The sequence below is a fragment of the Mixophyes fleayi genome, chromosome 5 (assembly GCF_038048845.1).
Source record: "Mixophyes fleayi isolate aMixFle1 chromosome 5, aMixFle1.hap1, whole genome shotgun sequence".
Classification (NCBI taxonomy): Eukaryota; Metazoa; Chordata; class Amphibia; order Anura; family Limnodynastidae; genus Mixophyes; species Mixophyes fleayi.
In genome coordinates this window covers 59703751-59716117 of record NC_134406.1, presented here as the reverse complement: position 1 = coordinate 59716117, position 12367 = coordinate 59703751, and the positions used below count along the sequence as shown (strand labels likewise).

Sequence of the window (12367 nt, the reverse complement as noted above, 5' to 3'; positions counted from 1 at the left end):
CCGGGTTGCAAAATGGTAGTTGGGGAAACTTGGGCTTGTGATTAGCTGGGTTTTTGTACTATTTCAGGTTGAGAGATGTTGAATGTAGTAAACCTAGTTCCTCCACCATTCCCTATTTGAAATTAAAGGATTTAAGTTGACGCATGACCACGTGAGCACATAATACAGCGCATTATTGTGGCATTTGGAGCGGAGACTCAGTCAGGCTTCTCCAGTGATTACGCCTTTCCAGTATCTATTTGAAGAGCAAGTGCTTTCCTAGCCATCCCCAGCAAGAGGTTCTCTGTACTATAGCAGCTCTGATCCCAACATCAAGGATACCTCACTGGAAAGCTCATAGGACTAAATGCTTCGTTATAGAAAGGATGGATTTTATTTTAAGGTATATCCGTTGATTGTTCATTAATGGTGTGAGTTATTGCTGTCCAAGGCAAAGGTCAGTAGAAAGGCTTCAGGGTGTGCGTGTATATGTATCTCCACATTCTGCATCAGAAATTGTGTCTTTCCTCACATAGTCAGACACCTTTCCTAATGTAACAATAATGTTGCGCTTATTTTGTATCAGATTAGGAATAATTACAATATTTATGCGCGTGGTGTGCTTGGAATGCTTTCAGTGTATTCTTGTATCAGTCTATTCTTGTCTGTTGTTCTTTTAGAAACGAGCGGGCAAACACCAGGTTAAAAAAAAATATTGTAAAAAATCAACTGATCTTGAAATTACAAATTGCATTTCAGCATAAAAACATAAATATACACGGAATTGTGTTTTTTTTTTATTTATTTTTTAGTCGTTTGGTGTTGTTGTTTTTTTGTTCAATTTTGCTTTGAGGTTTTAAATGATATTTGAGTACCTGTTATTGTTACAATATCTAGCGATGTAAAAAGAAAATACCTGCTTTTAATAGCCAAATTATTATTCCACATTGAAGAAAAATGTGACCAGTGCCCTAAATTGTGATAACATATCTAGATGGTTTACCATGCGCTTTAAAATATAAGAGGCCGCTACACTATCAGTTCAGCGTTGGAGTGGTTATTTTTCATATCCTATAGATATGAGTATTGGCAGGTTACCATAAAGTACAACATATAAATACATATGGAGAGTGGGGATATTAGGTACATGCACTAATGAGTGGCGCTTGAGGAAAGGTCACAGAGCTGAGATTTGATTTATGTAGCTAGTGAATTGGGGCAGAAGAGCTTGATCAGATGATGTACCAAAATGGTTTACAATTATGTCTAACATAAGGTGGCTGCTGCTACATAATATATATATATATATATATATATATATATATATATATATATATATATATATATATATATATAAAAGCAGAATGCAAAATATTTTCTGGGGGTGATAAGTATTATCATTACATTTCTTAACTCACTAGGCGAAGGGCTACAGATAAATGGATAAGCCGTATTTATTGTGTTTATGATGTGTAAGATGTTGTTCAGAATTGGATAGGTTATCTGTTACCAGGTGAATTTAGGGCATTATTAAATACAATCGTTCACACAATTCAGCGCAATTGGTGTTTGTATACCAAATTTCAATTCAATGGTTTCTTATATTCCCGTATTCACATTTATTCCATGAGAAGGTCATTATTTCTCTGGAATCCCTAACATCCTTGTACATGCGGGTTTTCCATATTACAGCGTTGTAGGTAATAATTGTATCAGGTTATAGCCATTTTCCCATTTCATAAATATACAATCGAGCCTGGAGCATTATAGTAAAAATTTTATTGTACACATAACATTTTACAGGCATCTGTTCAATTAAAAAAAAAATATATCAGTAAAGAGTTCAGTGCTAAAATATGCAAAAAATCAGCCAGACCCCATCAATCTCCCCAGAACGTAGAAGTCAGAGAGTAATCAAGCATCACTTTATACAGCATTAATACACCGTGTACAAAGCACAAGTACCTTAAAGTAAACTAATATACGACACAGAAACACTGTACCTGATAAAGGCGCTGTAGATAAGATAAGCATCTTCCTGCTATGGACATAAATCTTTCAAATAATAAGCATTGAATATTTTCATTTGTATCCCCCTTATGTTTTTAAGTATATTCTAGCTGTGTATGGGCTGTCCAATCTGGGAGACATCTAGGTGTAACGTGTCCAGCTATGACTTGGAAGGAGCTAGTGTTATCCCAGCAGTACTGAAATAAAAGAAACTCGGATCAGCAATTTAAAAAGTAGTGGGGTGAATGATTGACCAAAGTGGGCTTTCATCAAATACAACACTGAGTATTGGCTTAAATGAAAATGCATAGTAGTGAATTTCTGCCTCCTTTCCCCTCCTACGCTGCCTGACTCCCTCCTTTCATGTGGTGTCATTGCAATATGCCGTAAGGAGCAAGTGTTTCTATGTTTTAATGCCCCGTTTACAGCCATGGTGCATGGTGCAATAAATCTTGCCTGGCCATAAATGACAAAAAACATTGGTATTCAGAAGAGGCCACCCGGTCTTATAGCTCTTTATGTTTCTGGCTTATCCTGTGTCTTTTTCCCTGTTATTGAGCCTCACTATATTCTTGTGGCTCTGAAACATTCATATTATATGTTTAACACCTGGTTTTGGCTAAAGGTTTTCTGTATTGCGCATATAGTAAGACTAAAGCTTACTAAGCCCTGTTAAAAAAATAATAATACTTCTGTTGGCGAAATGACGCTTGTAAATCGGATACTGTAGCCTTTGGTGACCGAAAAAATCTGTTCTCAGTAAGAAATAATAGGAACACCGTATTCCTCTCCATGCCTACATCAAACACCCCTCGTTTTAATAAATACTAGAATTATATTCGTATTTTATATTTCAATTTAAGTCGTCCAGGCGCCATAACGACATATAATAGCTCACCGCACAAGCCTTATCTCAAGTGCAGATACATCAAATATATTAATAATTCAATGTACCATTAAACACCTACTCCTGACTGACTGATTGTGGGTGAAGAGAAACAACCAAAATTCGTTTTAAGATACAAAAAATAATTTGATGAAATTAGCGAATTAAATGAAAGAGCAGTAAAAACCGATTTTAAACAGACCTTAAGTCGCAGGCTGTCATTCATTCATTAGCATCATTTTCCAGAATCACAGTGACGCCTACTTTCACAGGGTCCTAGATCCTCCTCCCTCCATTTTTTCATGTTATTTTATTTTTCTTTCCATGTCTACCCCATCTCCCTAGACTTTAAATGTCTTTCTCTTTTTTTTTTCTTCCCCCACACATCCCTGTTCCCAGAAGAATATTCTGCTTGGAATCTAGCATCATTCAGCAGGCAATATTTGTAAGAAACATACCATTTTTTTGTGTCTGTGGAACTACATTTGGAAAGCCCTGTGAGTTGATATCCCTTATCTTTGTGACCGGGGTCGCCCATATGTAACCTTAGGGGTTGTCCAGTTTTCTGGCAGACATTTCTTGTTCAGATTTCCTGAGCGCTGTTCTCATCCTGGGGTCGTGTTGTGCCTGGTGATTGTAGGTGATAGAACAGGAGAGGTGCTGGTGCTGTCCTTACCCCTTCATTATGCCTAAGAATTAGCAGGGGTAGGGGGGGGGGGGACCCAGATCTGCTGGTTCTGGAGCTGAACTGGAGGACAGTCTGTTGAGTTCCGCGTCAGTCGTCAGAATCCAAGGTAAGACGGCCAGAAATCCTCTATCACTTCTGTATGGTGGAGTTTATGTCCCAGTGATTTATGACCATAGTCTTAAATCTCGGTTCAAGAAGAGTTCACAGGCTCAAGCTTCCTTTCAAGAAATGACTGATACGTATAGTTTGCTAATACAGGCTGTTTTCTCGTCTCCACAGTTTCTTTCCATATCTGTCCATTGAATCTGAGAGATTACTTTTTTTTTTATTCCCTCCAAACATTTTTTGTTTTGTTTTTCAGGGGCAGCATAAAAACGTAATCCTGATACTAAAATGCACTATATCATTATTCTTATAATAGCAAATTTAATTACTGACAGTTCTTATGTATTTTATAGTTTATAAATTGTTTATAGGAAATTAAAATAAAATATATTGTCAGCAATGTAACTTGCGTAGTTGAGATTCAGTTTGCGACTCCCTGTGCGGTGTTGACAAATTTTAATAACATATCAAATCAATCAGCCGGTAGGTTTTATTTTTACTTAATATATGTTACATTTCTACACAATCAAATATTGTTGATAAGCAACTTTTAAAAGCACACAGCTTGTATAGCTTACTTGCCAGCCCCTTACCAGCATGTTAGGGGTTAATAACAGCGCATTGACATGTGGCTTTCCAGCTCATTGTCTTCATAGACCAGTTATTATATTTTATATTAAATATTTCACTGGCCTTGAGAGAGCTCTGATTGACTTGCAGCGGTAATGATTAATCAGTTCAAGGATGCATTGTTTAATAACAATTTTAAATCTATAGAAAACCTCAATGCTTTTATTTTAGTAAATGACGGGAAAACTTTAGCTACTCCAAAAAGTTTTATGTAGTTTTGGAACTCACTTTAGGCCTATCAAGTGTTACTTAATGGCGAATTTATCTACATTCCTTATCAATGTATTAGGTTCATTTTGTTATCTTAACGCATTGGATCAATAAAAATAAGCTATGGTTAATATATTATTATTATTATTATTATTATTATTATTATTATTATTATTATTATTATTATTGTTATTGTTATTGTTATTATTATTATCATCATATAGAAAAGTAATAATATATATCGTATATTTTTTACCCGAAAATCTACTTTCATCCCTAACCATTATTTGACATGCAATAATACTGTGTTAATAGAGAAGCCTCTGAAATGTAGCTTTTTATTTCTATATAAGGTTGCTGTTTGCTTTCTTGGGCATTTTCAATGCAAAGCTTTTGTATTGTGGTTAAGTTTAAATAGTTATTTGGAGATAGGTAAACATGAAGATTTAACAAAAGACAGACAGGATCCTAGAAGTATTTTATGGCTTGTGTTTCCATCATCTACTCTCTCGCTAGCCAAATGACCCCCATACATCAAATTACAGAGCAGTTGCAAAGACAGAACCTATTATCGTTAGGGGCTGCACAGAAAGTTCATGCCGTGGTCATGGAGATGAACGCTGCTGGTCTTTCTGGTTCCTGGTGTTTTTTCAGATCCATCATGTTTTAACAGGTAGAATTGTGTTCACTTTGTGACGACTAATAACATTACAAGCAATCGGCGTTTTTTTTTTAAGATCGCTTATATTTACTTATTTATTATTTGTTTAATCCATCCACATGTATCTGCTAGTAAGCTATACAATATGGGATCGGTTATACATATGCCTTTACATAGTAAATCTCATGTGTGTCACAGAAATCTCAGTGCTGATATTCTGTCATCCATAATCAAAAATGTAGCAATAGTGAAAGTTTGCAACTGAAACACAGAAGCAGTTTGACAACTATATATAGAACTTTGTGTGAAGACAAACCCCAAATATTATTTTTTTGCCAAATATATAGTAATATATTATATATGATTTATCAAGGCTCTTAATGTATTAAACCGATTTTAAAGTCTTCATTTTGTTTTGGATTAAGTTAAATTATTAGTTTGTATGCCTGTGTTTGGTAAGTTATATCTGCTCTTTGGCAAACGAATATTTGCTCAGGCAGTTCTATAGTTTATTGTACAATACCTGTGATTTACAAAAGCGGCCCACGAGCTAAGGTTATCGTTTTAACATGAGACTTATCAGATCCATGCGGCTCGCTATGTAATTTATATGTGTGTGTTGGGACTGTTATGTGTAAGTATGAGAAAATTGTGTTTTTATGTAATGTTTCATTGTTAAAGTATGTGCTCCGTCCACCTAAACGTTATTTATATGTAATAGCACAACTAAATACAAACCCAAGATGGTATATTGTATGTTTATGTCATGATGCATTAGCAACTGTATGGATTGCAGGTTTATTTATGTGAAATTGTTTGCTACATTATCTGTAGCAAGTATTTAAAGTGTATATAGGTTACTATATGAGTATGAGAATAGATAGATAGATAGATAGATGTTACATGTGAGTATGTGTTTGTGTATAGGTGTGTATATTGTTACTAACACACACAAACACACACACATAAATGCAAATACACAGTCATTATATATGTACACACAGAAATCTCTATCTATCCACATGCGTGTACATGGTGTAATATCACATTTGTATTTGTGTTGATGGGTTGGGGGTCAGAGGTGTATGAAGAGTCTAGGTTGTGATGTACTTATTCAAAGTGCATTTAACTGTAATTTTTGGCGGAATGCAAATGAGTTGGACGTTAGTGAGAAGCCCTATCATCTTAATACACACTTCTCAATATTGCTGAACACTTTTTCCTTTATGGCTTTCATGTCACTTAGCTATTGTAAGTAAGATGGATCTCTCCTATTTCTTCACTGTAGCGTGTTTCTTCTCCACCACAGGTCTGACCAGAGAGGCCATTGGACGAGCAGCGCCACGTGACAGAGGGGTGCCAATGTTATTCTTTACGGGTGTCAAGACCCTGTCAGTTTGTGAAATAAATATTGGGAAACAACGAAATGCAAAAAGCGACCTACTACGACAGCTCTGCGATCTATGGTGGATACCCCTACCAAGGAGCAAATGGTTTCACTTATAATGCAAGTCAGCAGCAATATCCCCCTTCCTCATCACTGGTGGAAAGTGAATATCATCGACCTGCCTGCTCGCTCCAGTCACCTGGCGGTACAGTGCCACATCACAAGGCCAATGACATCAACGAAAGTTGTATGAGAGCCATTAACAGTCAATCAAACCAAGTCCCGGTCATCTCAGATCAGCAGCAGCCCACACCACCCTCTGTGTCCCCACCTCAAAATGCCAGTAATGCAGCCACAGCTTCCACCACCAAGGCCACAAACATTACTTCACCTACCATGTCAAAGCAGATTTTCCCTTGGATGAAAGAATCTCGGCAAAACATAAAGCAGAAAGCAGCAGGGAGCTCCAGTTCAGGTAATCTCACCTCTCTGCCAATTAATCCCACCCAATGCACAGGCTCCATACAAGTTGGTTTACTTTATTGTTGCGGCATTGATGGGGTTAAGTGCAGGAAGACTGTCCCATTCCTTGTACTATGCAAACAGCGGCGTATTAACCCTTTCAACAAAATACCTAGTTAAGGACATTTTGTCAGAAAAATACTGACGTGCCCACCCATTATACATATTATTAAGTTCCAATGCACATTTACTGACTATGGTATATGTATATTTTGATTTGGTTACTTTTGGCTTGTATTTTTTGCCCATTTTGCTTGGTCAGCAGTTCACAATTAGGGCATGATATATGAATATGTATGGGTATGTACGAGTATATAAATAGATGCTAGATGCATTATTTATTTGTTTATATAAATTATGCCAAGTTACCATTAATTAACGTCCACTAATAATTACAATGGTAACGTTATTGAGTGTATTTATGTGGACTGACTGGTAGATATGAATAATAATCTGAATTTATAATGAACTGGATGCATAATTTGAGTCCAGCAATTTGCCACATTCATGATGGAAAATACTAGTCGTAACCATTCATCTTCTCAATTTATTCATAAGTTCGAGTGCAGGTCACATGTTAAATCAAGAAGCACAGTATTGAAAATATTTGATTTTTGGTTGTTTATAAAATATAAGTGAAGGGGTGAAGTTTAGGTAAAGCGCTTCTTGTCTAGGCATTGTGAGTAAATGAGGTGGCCTGAGTTGAAATACAGACAACAATCTGTCAGACATATACCAGCTGTGGTAATGACAATTATTTTTTTATACAATTATTCGAGAAAATTAGATTCCATCTAATATAGAGGCACAGCCATTCAGGAATATATTGAAAGCTCATCTAATATGATGGTATGACAGCTTAGTTCATTTCATGATTAGAGATTAGAAAATTATGTGTGACAAGTCCTTGGTTATAAGTAATGTAGTATATAGTGCAAAGCACCTTTAGATTATAGACTTGATGATATACATAATACAGGTAAATATTTTAACAAAACTGCACTCATATTAACACTGCAAGGTACTGTCTCTCTCTCACCCACTCTCTTTCTCCCCCCTTCTCTCTCTATTTCTCCCTCCCACCCTTCCTCTTTCCTTCTCCTCTCTCTGCCCCCTTCTCCCTCCCTCTCGACTTTCTATCTTCTTCCATGTGCGCATGCGCGCCAGTGTTTCTTCAAAGCACAGTGCATTATATTATATTCGGAATTAATTCAACATTTCGTAATTGAGACGATCTGTAAAATCACAATGCATGAGATTTACTTAGGCCGTTAATGAGATAATAGGAAGCATGGTTTAAAAAAGTGGTCGATGGTACACCTTAGCTTTTTTTCCCCATAATTCACGTTGTTCCTGCTAGAAGAGTTGTAGTTGAATAATTACAATAGTTAACAGTATATGCATATTATTATTTACAAATTCATGAATCTTGATCACTTTTACCACAGGCTTCCATCTTAAGGTTATTTGCTATATGGTATCTGTGTTTCACAAAACATGCAATGCATCATGTTGTGTCTATGTCACCACAACGTCAAACTTGGCAGTCTAGCATGGTTACCGCTACCATCTGGCTTGTTGGGTTGCCCTGCTAGATAACAGTGGATAAGAACAGAAGAGTTGAGCCCATGTTATTCAAACACAGCAAATAACATGCGCTCCTTTTATGTAAGGAACCATAGATGGAGGATCAGCTTAATGCAATCTAATTATTATAGGGAGATGGGAAAATCTGTTTGTTGATTAGTGTGTGTGTGTATTTATTGTTTGGTATAACTTGAGCACATTGTATTATTTCTAAATAAATCCAAACTGTAAAATCTCATGTGACCCCAGCTTATATTTGCAATATAATAATTGACACCTGGTATTAATATTGATAATGATAACATAAGCAATCATAATTAATATAATGTTAATAACTTGTGAGATGACTTTGGGCAATGTTGATTTGTAAGGGTAGTAGGTATACATTAAAAAAAAGTGTTATATTTGCTGCCCTAGTTAATTTTGGCAGTGAATGGGAATTTATATTAAGAATCCTTTAAACACTATTCTTTACTGGACCTGCAGTTCTTAATCGTATACATTGTTGCAGTTGTTATTTATGTGTGTTTTATGTTTTTATTGTATGGTCCTTGCAGGTGAGAGTTGTGCTGGAGACAAGAGCCCTCCAGGGCAATCCTCCTCCAAAAGGGCCCGCACTGCTTACACAAGCGCCCAGCTTGTTGAACTGGAAAAGGAGTTCCATTTTAACAGATACCTGTGCAGGCCTAGAAGAGTGGAGATGGCAAACTTGCTCAACCTCACAGAGAGGCAAATAAAGATATGGTTCCAAAACCGACGTATGAAATATAAAAAGGATCAGAAAGGGAAATCCATGATGACATCATCAGGTGGCCCTTCACCTTGCAGGAGCCCTGTGCCACCTCCGGCTGTTGGGGGGTACCTAAACTCTATGCATTCTCTGGTAAACAGTGTCCCCTATGAGACTCAATCTCCCCCACCGTTTAACAAACCACATCCAAACGCCTATGGTGTGCCTGCTCCCTATCCCAGCCCCCATAACAGCTGCCCTCCTCATCAGAAGCGATACACAGGAACTGCTGCTGTTACCCCAGAATATGATACACATCCACTCCAAGGCAGCGGTGGTTATGGGAATCCTCATGTACAGGGAAGCCCCGTTTATGTAGGGGGCAATTATGTGGAATCCATGACTAATTCAGGGCCTTCCATGTTCGGTCTATCACATCTGTCTCATTCCTCCAATATGGACTACAATGGATCTGGACCAATGAACAGTAGTCACCATCATGGACCTTGTGATTCACATCCCTCATATACAGACTTATCTTCTCAGCATAACTCTCAGGGAAGACTTCAGGAAGCGCCCAAGTTGACACATTTGTAGTGGACACGAATATGCGTAGGGGAAAACAATTACATTTATTTTTTTCTATCTTTAATTCAAACAATTCCCCTGTTTTATATTTTATATATTTTTTTTTTTTCATAGTACATTCGCCCTTCATGAACAATACTTGGGAGTAGATGACTTTGTATTTTATTTTACACTTTTATCAAACAGGGTATAAGAACAAATTTTGTATGAAATCAAATCTTACATATGAATTTGTTCGTGCATTTGTTTCCCTACAGGGTGACATAATAAATTATCTTTGCACTTCTTTTAAATTGCTAGACAAATTTAAAAAAGCGCTTGAACAGGGTCAGCCTGTAGCATAATTATACTTGTAAGTCATTCATGTGTGTATGCTGGTGCATATATTCCGGTTAATTTATTGTCTGTTTTTTTTCCCTGCAAACTAAAATATCGAACTGTTTACATATTATTTATCCCATCTTTCATATTTATAAACAATATATACCCTTACAATTCAGGTCGCGGTATTGGCCTTTTGTTTAACGGGATAATGACACAGGGAACGATATTTAATAGAAACAATTCTCTTTAAAGATGCAATAAAGTCTTAGAGAAAAAAATATATTAGTGATAATTTGTATATTTGCTATAAACCACATAATTAAAAATACAGACATGAAAGGAGTAAAGTTTATTTTATACACCTTTATATATATATATATATATATATATATATATATATATACATATAAATATACAGTTGTCTATAGATACAATTTAAAAATGTGGGTAATCATAAAATGAACAGGGCTATGGACTGCACTCCATTTTTCTCTATAGCCCTAAATTGTCAGTTTAATAGCTCAACATTCTCAGGCGGGGAAAGAAAATGCAGCCTGTCTTAAAGCAGAGAGACAGAGAGAGACAGAGGGTGTTGGACAAGATCTCTTTGAATGCAGTTGCTAGTGATTGATAAGATGGCTGATAATGGAGGTCCGGTAGGTAATAGCTGAGTGCTGATGGGTTTCCTACGCCGTGTTGTGCTCCAATCTGCAGCATCAGCTCCGAGGCATCTGTTCACACGAAATGGCTTCTTGCTGCCTGGTCTCTTTGTAAGAAACTGCAGTTACTCCTACACTTTTCTCTAGCAAGAGAGAGAGAGTCGACACTTGTGTGGGTGGCTTTGTTGTTAGATAAAAATAAAAGAGAACACACAAAAAGCAAAGTAGATAATCAGATGAATGTAGGCATGTATATATGTGTTCATAATATCATAATAAAAAAAAAATTATATATATATATATATGTGTGTGTGTGTGTATTATATACATACATATTTAATATGTATTATATATATATATATATATATATATATATATATATATATATATATATATATATATATATACACATATGCACTCACACACATATTGCACTGATCATCCACCACACACACACACACACACACACACACACACACACACACACACACACACACACACACAGAGATGAGTAACAATACTCTCTACACTGTATTTTGGATACCATAATTTATCATCGGGTTTTTCATTAAAAAACCCAAACCAAAACAAAACCTCTACATGGCTGTATTGCGGCTATATGTCATTCCTCTTCAATAGCCAACACTAGTCATTAATGAAAAATTATGGCAAGCATTATTTTGTTTATATTTATTATAAGACAAGTAGACGGTAGGGAGATATGCATCCCCCGGAAATAAGAGAGCAAATTATAGTGGCCATAAGAGTGGTTATAATAAAAAAAATTGTAGGCTTTATTATATATATATACACTTCTCTTGGTTTGAAGTATAGAGAACACTACTTTTTTTGTTCTAAAATACCAATATATTATAATGTATGAGATCAGTTACAATGAATCATTGAAAAATTCTTCTCCTTACTACATTAACAGATGATCCTCAAGGGCATGCGTTTAGGATTGAAGGGCATGATGTATTATTTTAATGCTGCTCCTGGTTACCATATGTCGTAGGCGCATTATACATTGCTGGACAATTTAAACATGCCTCATATTTTTCTACTTTTCTACTCGCAAAGTATCGGGTCTAAACTGTTGGGTGAATTTCGGTCGCATATTTTATTTTGCTGTGCACTTAATGGTTTTGACAAAATTCTTTGTTCCCTGCTCTATGAAGCTATAGGGGAAGGGAGCAGGGATTTTAGGAATACTTACACCCACACACATTAGACCAACAAAGCCCATTACATCTGCACATCTCCCTCTACCATTTACAAATTATCTTTTATAGCGAATTTTGTTTAAATTCCCTTCTTCATCCGCAGACTGTGCGGGGACATAACACAAAGGAAAGGTGCCATACCTGCATATGAAAAATATCCCATCTCACATAAGAAGGA

General features: G+C 36.2%; 1 protein-coding gene across 1 annotated transcript; it reads left to right on the top strand.

The window, feature by feature from the left end:
- Positions 1-2797: 2797 nt before the first annotated feature.
- HOXA3 (homeobox A3) lies at positions 2798-10478 on the top strand. Its single transcript, XM_075212268.1, has 3 exons — positions 2798-3669; positions 6479-7031; positions 9223-10478. The coding sequence occupies exons 2-3, from the start codon at positions 6596-6598 to the stop codon at positions 9990-9992; spliced, it is 1206 nt and encodes a 401-aa protein (XP_075068369.1). The 5' UTR covers positions 2798-3669; positions 6479-6595; the 3' UTR covers positions 9993-10478.
- The last annotated feature ends 1889 nt before the right edge of the window (positions 10479-12367 follow it).